The 16,770-nt window shown below is 38.0% G+C and overlaps 2 protein-coding genes across 10 annotated transcripts in view; both read left to right on the top strand.

Moving 5' to 3' along the window:
- Positions 1–1,458, top strand: part of NUCB2 (nucleobindin 2) — a 126,198-nt gene extending 124,740 nt beyond the window's left edge. For 6 of the 9 annotated variants that reach the window (XM_030828646.1, XM_030828648.1, XM_030828647.1 and 3 more), the window contains 3 exons: positions 34–204; positions 808–889; positions 1,320–1,458. In XM_030828646.1, the coding sequence (XP_030684506.1) occupies positions 34–204; positions 808–889; positions 1,320–1,327 (261 nt within the window). In that variant the 3' untranslated portion in view covers positions 1,328–1,458. The remainder of the gene's footprint in view (positions 1–33; positions 205–807; positions 890–1,319) is intronic. The other 3 variants (XM_030828643.1, XM_030828644.1, XM_030828642.1) reach the window with 1 other exon arrangement.
- Positions 1,459–6,736: 5,278 nt separating this feature from the next.
- NCR3LG1 (natural killer cell cytotoxicity receptor 3 ligand 1) overlaps positions 6,737–16,770 on the top strand; it is a 39,105-nt gene continuing 29,071 nt past the window's right edge. The window contains exons 1-2 of the mRNA XM_030828650.1: positions 6,737–6,772; positions 7,037–7,223. The gene's annotated coding sequence lies outside the window, so the exon portion shown is untranslated. The remainder of the gene's footprint in view (positions 6,773–7,036; positions 7,224–16,770) is intronic.

A 16,770-nucleotide genomic window follows, 5' to 3' on the forward strand; every position in this document is an offset into this window, starting at 1 on the left:
GAGATTATTCTTTCCTCATTTTTTTTCTTTTAGACATTAGATCAGCAACAGTTCTTCACAGAGGAAGAACTAAAAGAATATGAAAATATTATTGCTTTACAAGAAAGTGAACTTAAGAAGAAGGCAGATGAGCTTCAGAAACAAAAAGAAGAGCTACAACGTCAGCATGATCAACTGGAGGCTCAGAAGCTGGAATATCATCAGGTGGCATTTTGTCAAAAGATTATGGCATTAAAAAAGATTTTAGGTGCTTTGTTAAAAGCCTGTGTTTTTGTAACATATTTCATTGTACTATAGTACACTGCTATAGCTATACTATAGTATTTTAAATTTTAATACTTTAAAACTGTTTTGTGGAATATTAATCTAAATTTTATTTTATTTCATTTTATTTTATTTTGAGATAGCCTGTCTCCCAGGCTGGAGTATAGTGCTGTGATCATAGCTCACTGCAGCCTCAAACTCCTGGGCTCAAGTGATCCTCCCACCTCAGCCTCCCCAGTAGCTAGGACTACAGGTGCATGCCAGTGTTCCTGGCTAATGTTAATATTTTTTGTAGAGACCAGGTCTCATCGTGTTGCCGAGGCTGGTCTCGAACTCCTGGCCTTAAGTGATCCTCCCACCTCAGCCTCTGAAATTGTTGGGACTATAGGGGTGAGCCACTGCACCTGGTCAAATCTAAATCTTATAGTTTGAATATCTTTGTTTTAGAAAACAATTCTCATTTATTTTGTTGTGCTTTGTCAAAGGTCACACATATGACAGAAAATCAAGTTATACTTTTAACTTTCATTTTCCATTCACCAGGTCATACAGCAGATGGAACAAAAAAAATTACAACAAGGAATTCCTCCATCAGGGCCAGCTGGAGAATTGAAGTTTGAGCCACGTGTGTAATTTTGTTTGATTATTTATTTAGGAAAATAAATTAATTGTATCAATTGAAGTCCACATTTATTACAAATATAATTTCAAATCATTAAGATGATATGTTATTTTTTGTGTATTTTTTTGTAGTATTAGAGCAATTTAGATTATAGAAAAATGAAAATGCCTCCAAAAGTTTTATGTAGCAGCAAATTTTAAGTGCTGTATCATTTGTATAATTTGATAACCATATTTATGGTAAAATGATTTATTTCAACATTATTTGTAATTCTTTCTAATTATATTAATCTTACCAGAGAATATGTTTTTAAAAATTGTAATCTATGATTAGCTAAGCATATTTTTTAAAACAAGTATATTTGTATATGAAGGAACATTTAGAATAAAGGAAGATACTTTTAAAATAAGAACTTTTTTCTTTTTTCCAACAGACATTTAAAGTCTGAAGTCCACCAGAACTCGGAAGAAAGCTGTTAACTCAACATCTATTTCATCTTTTTAGCTCCTTTCCTTTTTCTCTGCTCAATAAATATTTTAAAAGCATATTTGAAATAAAGGGAGATACTTTTTAAATGAAAACACTTTTTTTGGGACACAGATATTAAAGGATTGAAGTCTATCAGAACCAGGAAGAAAACAAACTCACTGTCTGCTCTCTGCTCTCACATTCACATGGCTCTTCTATTTTTTTTTTGTTCTCCTTTAATGATTTAATTAAGTGGCTTTGTGCCATAATTTAGTGAAACTATTAGGAACTATTTAAGTGAGAAAACTCTGCCTCTTGCTTTTAAATTAGATTGCTCTCACTTACTCGTAAACATAGATATTCTTTTATGGGTGCTTATCATTCCTTCTTTCAATAAATGTCTCTTTGATATTAACAATTCTGAAAAGGCCATAGTATTTCCCTGTGTTTCCTGGTAACTTTTTTCTATTTTTGGCAACCTCAACTGCTAGAAATTCTTCACCTGAATCACTTTTGCTACCACTTCAGGTCATTTTTCATTCTTTTTTATTTTGCTCTATACTTTATCATGTAAGATTAGGTTCTGTTACATATAACAGAAAAACCAAAGATAACAGTGGTTTAAACTAAACGGGAGTTTTTCTTCTTACATAAAAGAAGTCTGGAAGTAGGTGGTGTCCAGGTTCCTATCTTTCTGCTCTGCTATCCTCAGTGCATGATTTTTATCCTCAGGTTACCTCACTCTCACTGTTCAAGCTTGCTCCTGGAGGCAGTGGGGAAGGCAAGAAAACTGGACTTTCTCTGCTTGAGTTAGCTTCCCTGAGGCCATTTTCCAGAACCAGCAGCACCTGAACTTATGTCTCGACCAGAACTGGGTCACACTGATGGCCACACCTAGCTGCTAGGGAGGCTGAGAAGTCCATGTGGCAATGTGACCAGCTAAAAGTTGGATTCTTTTACAAAGGAAGAAGGGAAGAGGGAATGTTTGGTAGGCAACTTTCAATTTTAACCTCAGCCAGCCTTGTTGGCTACCTAAATTCTGTGTACCTTCTTCCGAGATAGAAAACACTCACCCCTCTCTCCCTGAAGAGAAACCACCAGAAATCCAACCCATTATTGCATATTAGATGAAAGACCATGCTCTCTGGAGACAGTCCCCTCCATCATGTTAGGGTGTGGCTCCTTGTGTTCTGGCCACCTACAAACTGAAAGACAAGTTTTCTGCCCCGAGAGCACCAGATGCATAATGCAAAGGTGCAGGAAAACTGACCTTTTAAATCTTTTAGAGACAGGGTCTTACTCTGTTGTCCAGTCTAGAGTACAGTGGTGCAATCATAGCTTACAGCAGCCTTCAACTCCTGGGCTCAAGTGATCCTTCCACCTCAGTCCCCCTAGTAGCTAGGACTACAGGCACATGCCACGAATGCCTGGCTAAACATTTTTTTTTGTAGAGATGGAGTATTGCTGTGTTGCTCAGGCTGGTCTTAAACTCCTGGTCTCAAGCAATCTTCTCACCTCAGCCTCCCAAAGCACTGGGATCACTGGTGTGAGCCACTATGCCCAGGATCCCTAAAATTGACCTTTTAGAAAAGGGGAGAAATAGAAATATAGTGGCCACTGATCCATAGCAATTTGAAAGTACCACTTGGCAAAAATAATTAAATCTCTCTGCTATAGTTCATGAATATATTCCTTGGTTTGCCCATCAGGCAAACCCTGATTCACCTTTCTGAGAGGAATTCCTTTATCTAATGTCCTCAGGGGCCCTTGGTTTTACTTTCTGGGAGGTTTTTATTGTACGTTAATTTTCAGACACAATCTGAATGGGCATTGGAAAGTATACCCTTCTTGGAGGCTGGGCAGCCTTAGCAGTTTACTTCCTGTAATTGTGAGTCTGGGGGCAGGCTTGGGAATTAGAGTATAGATCCGTAACAGCTACAGGCTATTGCAGGCCAGTTCTGGGTTTTTGTTGTTTTGTTCTGTTTCTTGGCCAAGTGGATTCCTAAAAATTTAGTAAGTTTCTGGTCTGTTGTCTTCAATCATTTCCATGGACAGTTTTAACCAAGGTAAACTACACTGTTTTTAACAAAGAACCTCATCATTTACTTGCTGGCCTCTCTGTGCTGTCCATCCCCTTTGTTCTTACAGGAATGGCACCTCCTTGAGATCCTTTGAGACTATAGGCTTGCATGGAATGGCAACAGTCTTAATATGATCTCTTCCCCTAGGATGGCTCCTATTATTTGGCAGAAAATTCTTAAGGGAAGTTTCTTAAAAAAGGTTGAGAAAGTTTTAGTAGCTCCCTCAGAGCCTTTACTTATAAATGTTTCAGTTTGGAGTACAGTAGTACTTGACTTTTTCAATTCTTCAGGGCTCCAGATTTGGGACTTGGTCAATTTATATGGTAGACAAAGAGCAATTCTCTCAGCAAAGCTATTTTCCCTTGCATCACTGCAGACTTGTTAATCTTAGTCCAAGTCACATATCTCTTGTAAGGCTTTGCTGAAAAGAGGCAAGAAGCAGCCAACACATGCTAGCACTCTGAAGTTCTACCACCTTCGTCTCTGTGGCAGGAAGTCTCAACCTCACCTTGACTTCTGTTGGCAAGAAGTCTCACTGCCCAAAGCCCTACCTCCTCAACTAAGCCAACCCCAGATTTAGGGCCTTTGACTTGCTGCGCCTTACTTCTAGCTGCCAAATTCTGTATAGGTCAAGATTCTTGGCTGTAGGCAGTGAAATCTTCTTTAGCCATTAAACAGAAGAGAATTGATGAATGAGTATATATAGGTCACAGAATCAATGGGAGGGTTGAAAAAACAGATCTAGGCTGAGCTTCTAGGAATTATGTCACAAGAGTAGGCTGCTGAAGGAGCTGCTGCTTTTAGAACAATCAAGAAGCTGCCTGCTGGATTAGGAAGCTGTCTGCTGGACTAGGAAACTGAACAGTTGCCAGTTCCAGAGCCACACCACCTCTGCCATGCCAGCAAAAAATAGATACATCTCTTCCTGCCTCTGCCCCCATGTTACTTGGCTCTGAGTAAAAGTCTCAAGTGAGTGAATCTGCCGGACTGGACCAATCATATCTGAAACCCTAGCTGCAAGGGAGGTTGGGAAATACAATGTTCAACTTTCCTACCTCTGTGTGACAGGAATGCATGTTAAAAGCTACCCTAGGCCGGGCATGGTGGCTCACGCCTGTAATTCCAGCACTTTGGGAAGCCAAGGTGAGTGGATCACCTGAGGTTAGGAGATCAAGACCAGCCTGGCCAACATGGTGAAACCCCATCTCTACTAAAAATACAAAAATTAGCTGGGTGTGGTGGTGCACACCTATAGTCCCAGCTACTCAAGAGGCCGAGGCAGGAGAATTGCTTGAGCCTGGGAGGTGGAGGTTGCAGTGAGCTGAAATCACGCCACTGCAATCCAGCCTGGGCTACAGAGCAAAGCTCTAACTCAAAAAAGAAAAGGCTACCCTAGCACCTCACAAGTTTACGTTGTTTCACTTAATAATTTTTAAACTCTTAGTCCTTATTTTATAAATTTTTAGATAATCATTGCATATTCTTCCAAACATACTTAAATAATGGATCCCAAAATTAAATATAGCAGCTTAGAAAAGTTATATACAGCTTTAAAAAACCTACAAAAACCACTCAATGTAGTAATAGTGCTTGCTATTTTTTTTAAGAAATGGAATAGAATCTCTATTGCTTAAATTATAAGCAATAGAATATCTCTATTGCTTAAATTATAAGCAATAGAATATCTCTATTGCTTAAATTATAAGCAATAGAATATCTCTATTGCTTAAATTATAAGCAATATGGAAAAATGGTTTGGAATATCCTTTTGTTGATGACTACTATCTGTGACATGAAACTGATAAGACATTCTTTTGGGTAAACGTTTTTAGATGGTAAACTGTGGTTAAATCAGGAATTAATTGGAAGACAATTTCTTGAAATGCTTTTTTGGCTCAAGTAAATGATGGATATTAATGTAGAAATATTTCACAGTTTCTAGCAAACTAATATAATTTATATTATTCAGAAAAGAATTACCAAGCCTAAAATTATGGATTAAGGAATTATAATTTTTTTGAGTACTGAGCATTTATGAATGAATATTATTTCTTTTTTTTTTTTTTTTTTTTGAAACAGTCTCACTCTGTCACCCAGGCTAGAGTGCAGCAGTGTGATCTCGGCTCACTGCAACATGTGCCACCCAGGTTCAAGCGATTCTCCGGCCTTAGCCTCCCGAGTAGCTGGGATTACAGGCACCTGCCACCGTGCCCGGCTACTTCTTGTATTTTTAGTAGAAACGGGGTTTCACCATATTGGTCAGGCTGGCCTTGAACTCCTGAACTCATGATCCACCCGCCTCAGCCTCCCAAAGTGCTGGGATTACAGGTGTGAGCCACCGCGCCCGGCCTATTATTTCTAAGAAAGTTGCAAACAGTATTCTTTTCAGTTCTGTTAGAAAGTATTGGTCTTGTGTTTATACTATTCTTCATATTTCTTTAGTTATTAAATGTATTTGGTTTAGCTGACTTCGTGAAATGTATTACTAATTTGAAGTTTTGTTTCACGTATGAATTTTCATGAAGCATGTACATTTTATAATATACTTAAGTAGAGGTTGAGCATTCCTTATCCACAGTGCTTAAGACCTGAAGTGTTTTGGATTTCAGATTTTTTTGTAGCTGGAATTACAAGCGTGAGTCACCACACCCAGCTAATTTTTGTATTTTTAGTAGAGTCAGGGTTTCACTATGTTGGCCAGGCTGGTCTCACACTCCTAACCTCAAGTGATCCCCCAGCCTTGGCCTCCTAAAGTGCTGGGATTACAGGCGTGAGCCACCGCACCCAGCCTGCATTATACTTTCATTGGTATAATGCAGGTATAATCCCAAATCTAAAAATTAGACATCTGAAATGAGCATTTTCTTTGAGCATCATGTTGGCACTCAAAAAGTTTTGGATTTTGGAGCATTTTGGGCTTCAGAATTTTGAATTTGAGAATCTCAAACTGTATATATAATTAAAATTAGATTTTGAAGTTAAATATTCTAGAATATTTAACTCTCACTAAAGACAATTACAATTTAGAACTACAATTAAAAAAATACTCTGAGACATAGATATATTTTTTTATGCCAAGATTAGTTTACAACAGCATTATTTTATGTATAATTGAACAGATTTGTATTATAATAAGATTAAATGCAAATCTTAGGAAAAATATAAAGAAAATTATAAAATTTTTTTGATAACATGATTTTTTTTTTCTTTTAGAGATGGGGTCTCTCTCTGTCATCCAGGCTGGAGTACAGTGGTGCCATCGTAACTCACTATAGTCTCGAACTTCTGGGCTCAAGCAATCCTCCTGTCTCAGCTTCCTGAATAGCTGGGACTCCAGGTGTGTGCTTTCATGTCCGGCTAATTTTTAAATTTGTTGTAGAGATGGGGTCTTGCTATGTTGCCCAGGCTGGCTTCAAATTCCTGGCCTCAAGCAATCCTCCTGCCTCAGCCCCCTAACTTGACGGGATTAGAAACATGAACCATTGTTCCTGGCTGTCAATGTGATTTTTAAGAGAGGGGTTAAAAAAATCTGTTAACTTACAATAAAGTTTTGACAATCCCGGTTCTGGTTAGTGCATAAGTTTTCATCTTTGTTTTATAGCCGTGAAGTACAATCAAGAAGAAACTGAAAAAGAGCCAGAGTTAGATGATGAGCTTCATTGTTTGTCACGCAGGATTTTTATCCCTTGAAGAACCTGCTAGAGAAGTCCACCTTCACCCTTCACCAATGGTGCCTCAATTTAATACCTTTAAAATTCATTTGTTTCTGTTGGAATTGGGAGACTAAGGTGTGTTAAGTAAAATACAATATTTACTTTTTCATTCCTTATGAGTGACAAAATGTCTGCTTTCAAGGTGTGGGATTTGAAGGAAATCAGACCTTTCCTTTATTTATTTTTTATTTTTTATTTTTGATACAGAGTTTCACTCTTGTTGCCCAGGCTAGAGTGCAATCGCTCACTGTAACCTCCACCTCCTACGTTTCAAGCGATTCTCTTGCCTCAGCCTCCCAAGTAGCTGAGATTACAGGTGCCTGCCACCACACCTGGCTAATTTTTTGTATTTTTAGTGGAGACGGGGTTTCACTATGTTGGCTAATCTGATCTCAAACTCTTGACCCCAGGTGATCTGCCCATCTCAGCCTCCCAAAGTGCTGGGATTACAGGCATGAGCCACTGCGCCCAGCCTTTTCCTTGATTTTTAAAAAGACATAATATCATTAGTAGAATTCTAATCTTTCTCCGTCTACTTTTTAATTTATTTAAAAAATGAGTTGTTAGCTATGAATTAGTAACCATTTCTTTAAGAGTCTAAGAACTGAGCCAGAAAAAGCAGCATCAGCAAGTGGTGAAGATACCAAATTGAAAAATGTGCACGTATTGTTTCTAGCACTGCCAACCTCTTTATTGAGACAAAAGCAAATCAAAACCAATCAAACTTTTGATTTAGTTTTAGGAATTTAGATTTTTTTCAAATATTGCTCACCGAATTATGTAGAAAAACAATTATATTTCATGTTTATAGATATATATAATTTTCACAGAAGAGCTTTTAGTTTTTATTTTAATTGATGTCAGCCATGGTCTTGATGATCCTGAATGCCATGTAGCAGTTTGATTGTCAGCCAGCCCTTGACAGTGCACTTCTCTGTCTCTGCTCCACCCTCTGGTTACCATCAAAGCTCTGCATGCCTGTGTCAACAAGTTTTGTTTTACTAATTGTTTATAATCAATTACAGTTAATAGTTGAAGTTTGCTGGGAAAATTTGCTTACCTCCTTTTATTATTTTATAATTAGTAATAAATATATTTCCCAAGCCTTTCCAGATTTATGAATCTATACCACAGAATTAAAGTGTTACAATATTTATTTTACAATTCTTACAATTTTGGCTACTCTGTGGAATTTTTATTTTTATTTTATTTTATTTTCTTGAGACAGAGTCTTGCTCTGTTGCTCAGGCTGGAGTGCAGTGGTGTGATCTTGGCTCACTGTAACCTCCGCCTCCCAGGGTCAAGCAATTCTCCTGCCTCAGTCTCCCAAGTAGCTGGGACTACAGGCACATGCCACCACACCTGGCTAATTTTTGTGTTTTTAGTAGAGATGGGGTTTCACCATGGTGGCCAGGCTGGTCTTGAACTCCTGACCTCAGGTGATCCACCTGCCTCGGCCTCCCGAAGTGTTGGGATTACAGGTGTGAGCCACCGTGTCTGGCCTATTTTTATTTGTTATTTTTATTTTCTTTATTTATTTATTTTTGAGACAGAGCCTCACTCTGTTGCCCAGGCTGGAGTGCAGTGGCGTGATCTTGCCTCACTGCAGTCTCCGCCTCCCGGGTTCAAGTGATTCTCCTGCCTCAGTCTCCTGAGTAGCTGGGACTCCAGGCGTGTGCCACCATGCCCAGGTAATTTTTGTTTTTTCAGTAGAGATGGGGTTTTGCCATGTTGGTCAGGCTGGTCTTGAACTCCTGACCTCAGGCGATCCACCCGCCTCAGCCTCCCAAAGTGCTGGGATTACAGGTGTGAGCCACCGTGCCCGGCTAATGGAATTTTCAAATGAGTAATGATTTATTTTCCACATGATTTCAAAGTCCAAGTGATTTTTTTTATTATACTTTAAGTTTTAGGGTACATGTGCACAGCGTGCAGGTTTGTTACATATGTATACATGTGCCATGTTGGTGTGCTGCACCCATTAACTCGTCATTTAACACTAGGTATATCTCCTAATGCTATCCCTCCTCCCTCCCCCCACCCCACAACAGGCCCCGGTGTGTGATGTTCCCCTTCCTGTGTCCATGTGTTCTCATTGTTCAGTTCCTACCTATGAGTGAGAACACGCAGTGTTTGTTTTTTTGTCCTTGGTGATAGTTTGCTGAGAATGATGGTTTCCAGCTTCATCCATGTCCCTACAAAGGACATGAACTCATCATTTTTTATGGCTGCATAGTATTCCATGGTGTATATGTGCCACATTTTCTTAATCCAGTCTATCGTTGTTGGACATATGGGTTGGTTCCAAGTCTTTGCTATTGTGAATAGTGCCACAATAAACATACATGTCCATGTGTCTTTATAGCAGCATGTTTTATAATACTTCGGGTATATAACCAGTAATGGGATGGCTGGGTCAAATGGTATTTCCACTTCTAGATCCCTGAGGAATCGCCACACTGACTTCCACAATGGCTGAATTAGTTTACAGTCCCACCAATAGTGTAAAAGTGTTCCTATTTCTCCACATCCTCTCCAGCACCTGTTGTTTCCTGACTTTTTAATGATCGCATTCTAACTGGTGTGAGATGGTATCTCATTGTGGTTTTGATTTGCATTTCTCTGATGGCCAGAGATGATGAGCATTTGTTGATGTGTCTTGGCTGCATAAATGTCTTCTTTTGAGAAGTGTCTGTTCATATCCTTTGCCCACTTTTTGATGGGGTTGTTTGTTTTATTCTTGCAAATTTGTTTGAGTTCATTGTAGATTCTGGATATTAGCCCTTTGTCAGACGAGTAGATTGCAAAAATTTTCTCCCATTCTGTAGGTTGCCTGTTCACTCTGATGGTAGTTTATTTTGCTGTGCAGAAGCTGTTTAGTTTAATTAGATCCCATTTGTCAATTTTGGCTTTTGTTGCCATTGCTTTTGGTGTTTTAGCCATGAAGTAAGTCCTTGCCCATGCCTATGTCCTGAATGGTATTGCCTAGGTTTTCTTCTAGAGTTTTTATGGTTTTAGGTCTAACATGTAAGTCTTTAATCCATCTTGAATTAATTTTTGTATAAGGTGTAAGGAAGGGATCCAGTTTCAGCTTTCTACATATGGCTAGCCAGTTTTCCCAGCACCATTTATTAAATAGCGAATCCTTTCCCCATTTCTTCTTTTTGTCAGGTTTGTCAAAGATCAGATAGTTGTAGATATGTGGCATTATTTCTGAGGGCTCTGTTCTGTTCCATTGGTCTATATCTCTGTTTTGGTACCAGTACCATGCTGTTTTGGTTACTGTAGCCTTGTAGGATAGTTCGAAGTCAGGTAGCGTGATGCCTCCAGCTTTGTTCTTTTGGCTTAGGATTGACTTGGCAATGCGGGCTCTTTTTTGGTTCCATATGAACTTTAAAGTAGTTTTTTCCAATTCTGTGAAGAAAGTCATTGGTAACTTAATGGGGATGGCATTGTATCTATAAATTACCTTGGGCAGTATGGCCATTTTCACGATATTGATTCTTCCTACCCATGAGCATGGAATGTTCTTCCATTTGTTTGTATCTTCTTTTATTTCATTGAGCAGTGGTTTGTAGTTCTCCTTGAAGAGGTCCTTCACATCCCTTGTAAGTTGGATTCCTAGGTATTTTATTCTCTTTGAAGCAGTTGTGAATGGCAGTTCACTCATGATTTGGCTCTCTGTTTGTCTATTATTGGTATACAAGAATGCTTGTGATTTTTGCACATTGATTTTGTATCCTGAGACTTTGCTGAAGTTGCTTATCAGCTTGAGGAGATTTTGGGCTGAGACAATGGGGTTTTCTAGATATACAATCATGTCATCTGCAAACAGGGACAATTTGACTTCCTCTTTTCCTAATTGAATACCCTTTATTTCCTTCTCCTGCCTGATTGCCCTGGCCAGAACTTCCAACACTATGTTGAATAGGAGTGGTGAGAGAGGGCATCCCTGTCTTGTGCCAGTTTTCAAAGGGAATGCTTCCAGTTTTTGCCCATTCAGTATGATATTGGCTATGGGTTTGTCATAGATAGCTCTTATTATTTTGAGATACGTCCCATCAATACCTAATTTATTGAGAGTTTTTAGCACGAAGTGTTGTTGAATTTTGTCAAATGCCTTTTCTGCATCTATTGAGATAATCATGTGGTTTTTGTCTTTGGTTCTGTTTATATGCTGGATTACATTTATTGATTTGCATATGTTGAACCAGCCTTGCATCCCAGGGATGAAGCCCACTTGATCATGGTGTATAAGCTTTTTGATGTGCTGCTGGATTCAGTTTGCCAGTATTTTATTGAGGATTTTTACATCGAAGTTCATCAGGGATATTGGTCTAAAATTCTTTTTCTTTGTTGTGTCTCTGCCAGGCTTTGGTATCAGGATGATGCTGGCCTCATAAAATGAGTCAGGGAGGATTCCCTCTTTTTCTATTGATTGGAATAGTTTCAGAAGGAATGGTACCAGCTCCTCCTTGTACCTCTGGTAGAATTCGGCTGTGAATCCGTCTGGTCCTGGACTTTTTTTGGTTGGTAAGCTATTAATTATTGCCTCAATTTCAGAGCCTGTTATTGGTCTATTCAGAGATTCAACTTCTTCCTGGTTTAGTCTTGGGAGGGTGTATTTGTCGAGGAATTTATCCATTTCTTCTAGATTTTCTAGTTTATTTGCATAGAGGTGTTTATAGTATTCTCTGATGGTAGTTTGTGTTTCTGTGGGATCGGTGATGATACCCCTTTATCATTTTTTATTGCATCTATTTGATTCTTCTCTCTTTTCTTCTTTATTAGTCTTGCTAGCGGTCTATCAATTTTGTTGATCTTTTCAAAAAACCAGCTCCTGGATTCATTGATTTTTTGAAGGGTTTTTTGTGTCTCTATCTCTTTCAGTTCTGCTCTGATCTTAGTTATTTCTTGCCTTCTGCTAGCTTTTGAATGTGTTTGCTCTTGCTTCTCTAGTTCTTTTCATTGTGATGTTAGGGTGTCAATTTTAGATCTTTCATACTTTCTCTTGTGGGCATTTAGTGCTATAAATTTCCGTCTACACACTGCTTTAAATGTGTCCCAGAGATTCTGGTATGTTGTGTCTTTGTTCTAATTCGTTTCAAAGAACATCTTTATTTCTGCCTCCATTTCATTATGTACCCAGTAGTCATTCAGGAGCAGGTTGTTCAGTTTCCATGTAGTTGAGCAGTTTTGAGCGAATTTCTTCATCCTGAGTTCTAGTTTGATTGCACTGTGGTCTGAGAGACAGTTTCTTATAATTTCTGTTCTTTTACATTTGCTGAGGAGTACTTTACTTCCAACTATGTGGTCAATTTTGGAATAGGTGTGGTGCTGAAAAAAATGTATATTCTGTTGATTTGGGGCAGAGAGTTCTGTAGATGTCTATTAGGTCCACTTGGTGCAGAGCTGAGTTCAATTCCTGGGTATCCTTGTTAACTTTCTGTCTCATTGATCTGTCTCATGTTGACAGTGGGGTGTTAAAGTCTCCCATTATTATTCTGTGGGAGTCTCTTTATAGGTCTCTAAGGATTTGCTTTATGAATCTGGGTGCTCCTGTATTGGGTGCATATATATTTAGGATAGTTAGCTCTTCTTGTTGAATTGATCCCTTTATCATTATGTAATGGCCTTCTTTGTCTCTTTTAATCTTTGCTGATTTAAAGTCTGTTTTATCAGAGACTAGGATTGCAACCCCTGCCTTTTTTTGTTTTCCATTTGCTTGGTAGATCTTCCTCCATTTATTTTGATCCTATGTGTGTCTCTGCACGTGAGATGGGTTTCCTGAATACAGCACACCGATGGGTCTTGACTCTTTATCCAATTTGCCAGTCTGTGTCTTTTAATTGATTTAGCAGTGAGAGAGAAAAAAAATAAAATTGCATCTAGTTCTCTTTGCTATCTCCCATGAATCATTGCATTTAACACGTTATTTCTGTTCAATTTTAGTTCATTTTCAATGTGCATTTTTAGTGATGTCACAGTATGTGTCATTTAATTAAATCCCCACCCTTGCTTTAGATTTTCCGTGCATGGGGTGTGAGGCACATATGCAGCCTGTGCCATGTTGTATTTGTTTTGTACCATGTTGCTTGGCCTATTTGCTTCCATGCTGTCCTCCATTGTTAAGGTGATTTGGAGTTGTTTTACTTTTGAATTTTACCCTTTCTGTTCTTGGTGTGACGACTTTCTAAATATTTCCTTATTAAAGTAGTGATGTATAGATGATTTCCCTTTTAAAGCATATTTACTATGCCCTTTAATGTTTTAAACAGTTTTATGGAGGTGTTTATTGAAGCATTTTTATCAAACATGACCTCCTTGAAGAGGTCATTCACATCCCTTGTAAGTTGGATTCCTAGGTATTTTATTCTCTTTGAAGCAGTTGTGAATGGCAGTTCACTCATGATTTGGCTCTCTGTTTGTCTGTTATTGGTGTATCTATTCTGACACGTAGTAATATATGTTAGAATTTGCATCTTAATTTTTTTCTAACTAAATCTCAGTCCTAATCCCATATCATTTTTTATTTCTTTTGATATATGTGTGTATTTATTCTCTTTGATGTTCACAGTATGTTTCATTGAGGTTCAAGGTTGATTTTTTGGGGGAAAAAAAAGCACCTTTGCAGAAAAGTCAGTTTTTCTAGAGCTAGTTAGGCAGGCCCTCATTCCTGGTTTGGTTCCAACTGCAGAGAGTGCTTGTATCTCTGCAAGGGAATTTCTGAGTCATGGGGTGGGTCCCTGACTCCTTACTCCTCTCTGATGGAGTGAACCAGCATCTGGGGCAAATACATAGCAGTCAGATGCTCTGATGAATGTCCCTGTTCAGTTTTTTGACTTTTTTGTATCCTCCTTAAATAATAATGGTTTTAAAGATAAGCAGAAGCCTATCTATAGTACTTTATAGATCTCAGCAGGCATTATTCACCTTACAGTTAATACAGGAAGAAACATCTTTGATACGGAAAAACTAGGGTGTGAATTCAGCAATCTCTGGTTAGGAGAAAAGTAGCCTAGTTTATTACTTCTTCACTACTTTTGCCTGGATCACCTGAGTTTTAATCAAGAAGTTCTTTCCTCTCTATACGCACTCCTCCATTTTCCCACTTTTGTATTGACTTTCCCACTATTGTATTTCTAATGCACCTTCTTAATCACTGGAGAAAGCTTTGAGGCATGTAAGAGGTCCTAGCACCGTTTTCAGTCCTAAAGTTTCATAGCCACCAGCTTAATGGGACTCTATTATCAGGCCTTTCAAACAAATTCTTCCCTTCCCTCACAATCCCAAGCTATTCATCTTTTCTCTAAGGGAGCCTTTTGTATTACTAATTAAGACTAGGTGACTATATTAAAACAGGGTTATCTTCTAAAAGATTTATATAAAAGATAAAACAGAGACTAAGTATTTTTGTCAGGACAGCAGTTTGAAGTCAGTTAATTTGAAGACTGTTTCATTCTTCTGCTATGGCTCTGGTGACTTCCTGATAATTCTGTCCGAGCCCCTGTGTCCAGTTCCAGGACCTAAGAATGGAAGAGCTCTGGAGGCTGAAGGTGGAAGATGGAGCCCCCTTTCAGGGACAGTGAAAGGAGGGTTAATCTTTCCTGAAGCTGTTAGTCTGGTATCTATTAGCACACATGAAAATTAGAAACCTTGCAACTTTAGAAATAGTATCTGTGTAGTAAATGCTGTCTGTGTACCAATTTGTATAGCTTTTAATAGAAAGATCTTATTTTTGGATGGAAAATGTGTGTAAGCTTGTGACTAAAATAGTTCTGGATGGAAGACCATTCAGTATCTTCTGAAAAAAAATTGTCTTCTGGAACTAAAACATGAAAAAAAAAACCTATCCATTGTTGCTTTTTTTTTAAATAAAGAAAACCAGTGCTGCATAATCCATATTTTACCAATATTAATTATGTCTTAAAACCATTTAAAAATAATGGTTTACATATCCTATTTTAAAGTCAGGATTTTAAAGAGCTTTTATTTGTTATTACTAATTATTGGGAGAATATTGAAAAATTTTCAATTTAAATGTTGAATTAAAAATGTAACCTTTTTGGCTGGGTGCGGTGGCTCACGCCTGTAATCCCAGCACTTTGGGAGGCCAAGGTGGGTGGATCACGAGGTCAGGTGTTCAAGACCAGCCTGGCCAAGATGGTGAAACCCCATCTCTACTAAAAATACAAAAATTAGCCAGGCGTGGTGGTGGGCGCCTGTAATCCCAGCTACTCAGGAGGTTGAGGCAGGAGAATCACTTGAGACCGGGAGGCGGAGGTTGCAGTGAGCTGATATCGCGCCACTGCACTACTACAGCCTGGGTGGCAGAGCGAGACTCCGTCTCAAAAAAAAAAAAAAAAAAGTAACCTTTTATAAATATGGGGCTGAAAACGTTGTTATTTTTAAATTTTGGAAAAAGTTCTACTAGGTTGAAGATTACTTAGATTTATTTTTTCTTGGCTTATTTAGATATTTGGCCTATTTTTAAAACTATAAATAAATAATTGGATTTTAATTTGATAGAGAATCAGAAAAACAGACTTTATTTAATTTTTGTTACATTTGAATTCATTTTATAAATATATGTTGTAAAAATTCTTCCAGTGTAATATTTTTTGGAAAATATTGCTCTAGTCATTGTTTGTATAGGTTTATTTCTAATTATATTAAAAGTAAAATTAGAAAAATATGTAGTATTTGTTGTAATTTTCTGGAAAAAAAGATTTGACAATGTTAACAGAATGGATTATTTGTAAAACACCAACATTACAGAGTCATAGAGCTTGAGTAAGGGCCTTAGATACTATCTTCCAATGAAGGAACCCCTTCTCCAGCATGGCTAGTAAGTGGCTATCCACCTCCCGCTTCAAGTCTTCCAGTGACAGCATTGAAGTGGAAATCACAGTGGTTTCCAGGCTTGTCTGCTTATTGGAATCACCTAAGACATACAAAAAATACTGGTACCTGGGTCCCATCTCCAGGTAATTCTAATATGCAGACAAGTTTGGGAACCAGTGGTAAATCATGTGGAAAAGCACCTCACTCTTTTTCATCATTTGAGAATCCATAATGGAAAGGAAACCTGGCTGATGTTATGAAGAGTCTGATAAGCATTTAGATGTCATTGAGAGCATTTATAGCCACACTCCCTACCCTTGAGTGTTGTATGATAAATAAATATTTCCATTTAAATTCAAGAACCATTTAATAAGATAGCACACTGACAGAGTCCATGATGTTGGTATAGTGGAAAGTCCTGGACTGGGTGTTAGGACTTCTAGCTGCCCAACTTTAAATAATTTCAGCCTTACAAAAAATTTGCAAAAATAGTATAAAGAATTCCCATATGCCCTTCATCTAGCTTCCTCAAATATTAACATGTTATATAACTACAGTAAATGTATTATAATCAGGAAATTAACATTGATGCATTCAATAAACTAATCTGCAAATTTTGCCAGTTATCCTACTATAAATTTTTTCTGTGCTAAGATCCAATCTGGGATCACACATTGCATTTAGTTTTGTATGTGTTTGTTATTTTGAAAAAAAATTAAATCATTGCAACAATAGTATAATGAATTTGTGAACCCCGAAAATTTGAGACAGGTCTCAG

The sequence above is a fragment of the Nomascus leucogenys genome, chromosome 15 (genome assembly GCF_006542625.1).
Source record: "Nomascus leucogenys isolate Asia chromosome 15, Asia_NLE_v1, whole genome shotgun sequence".
Taxonomy (NCBI): Eukaryota; Metazoa; Chordata; class Mammalia; order Primates; family Hylobatidae; genus Nomascus; species Nomascus leucogenys.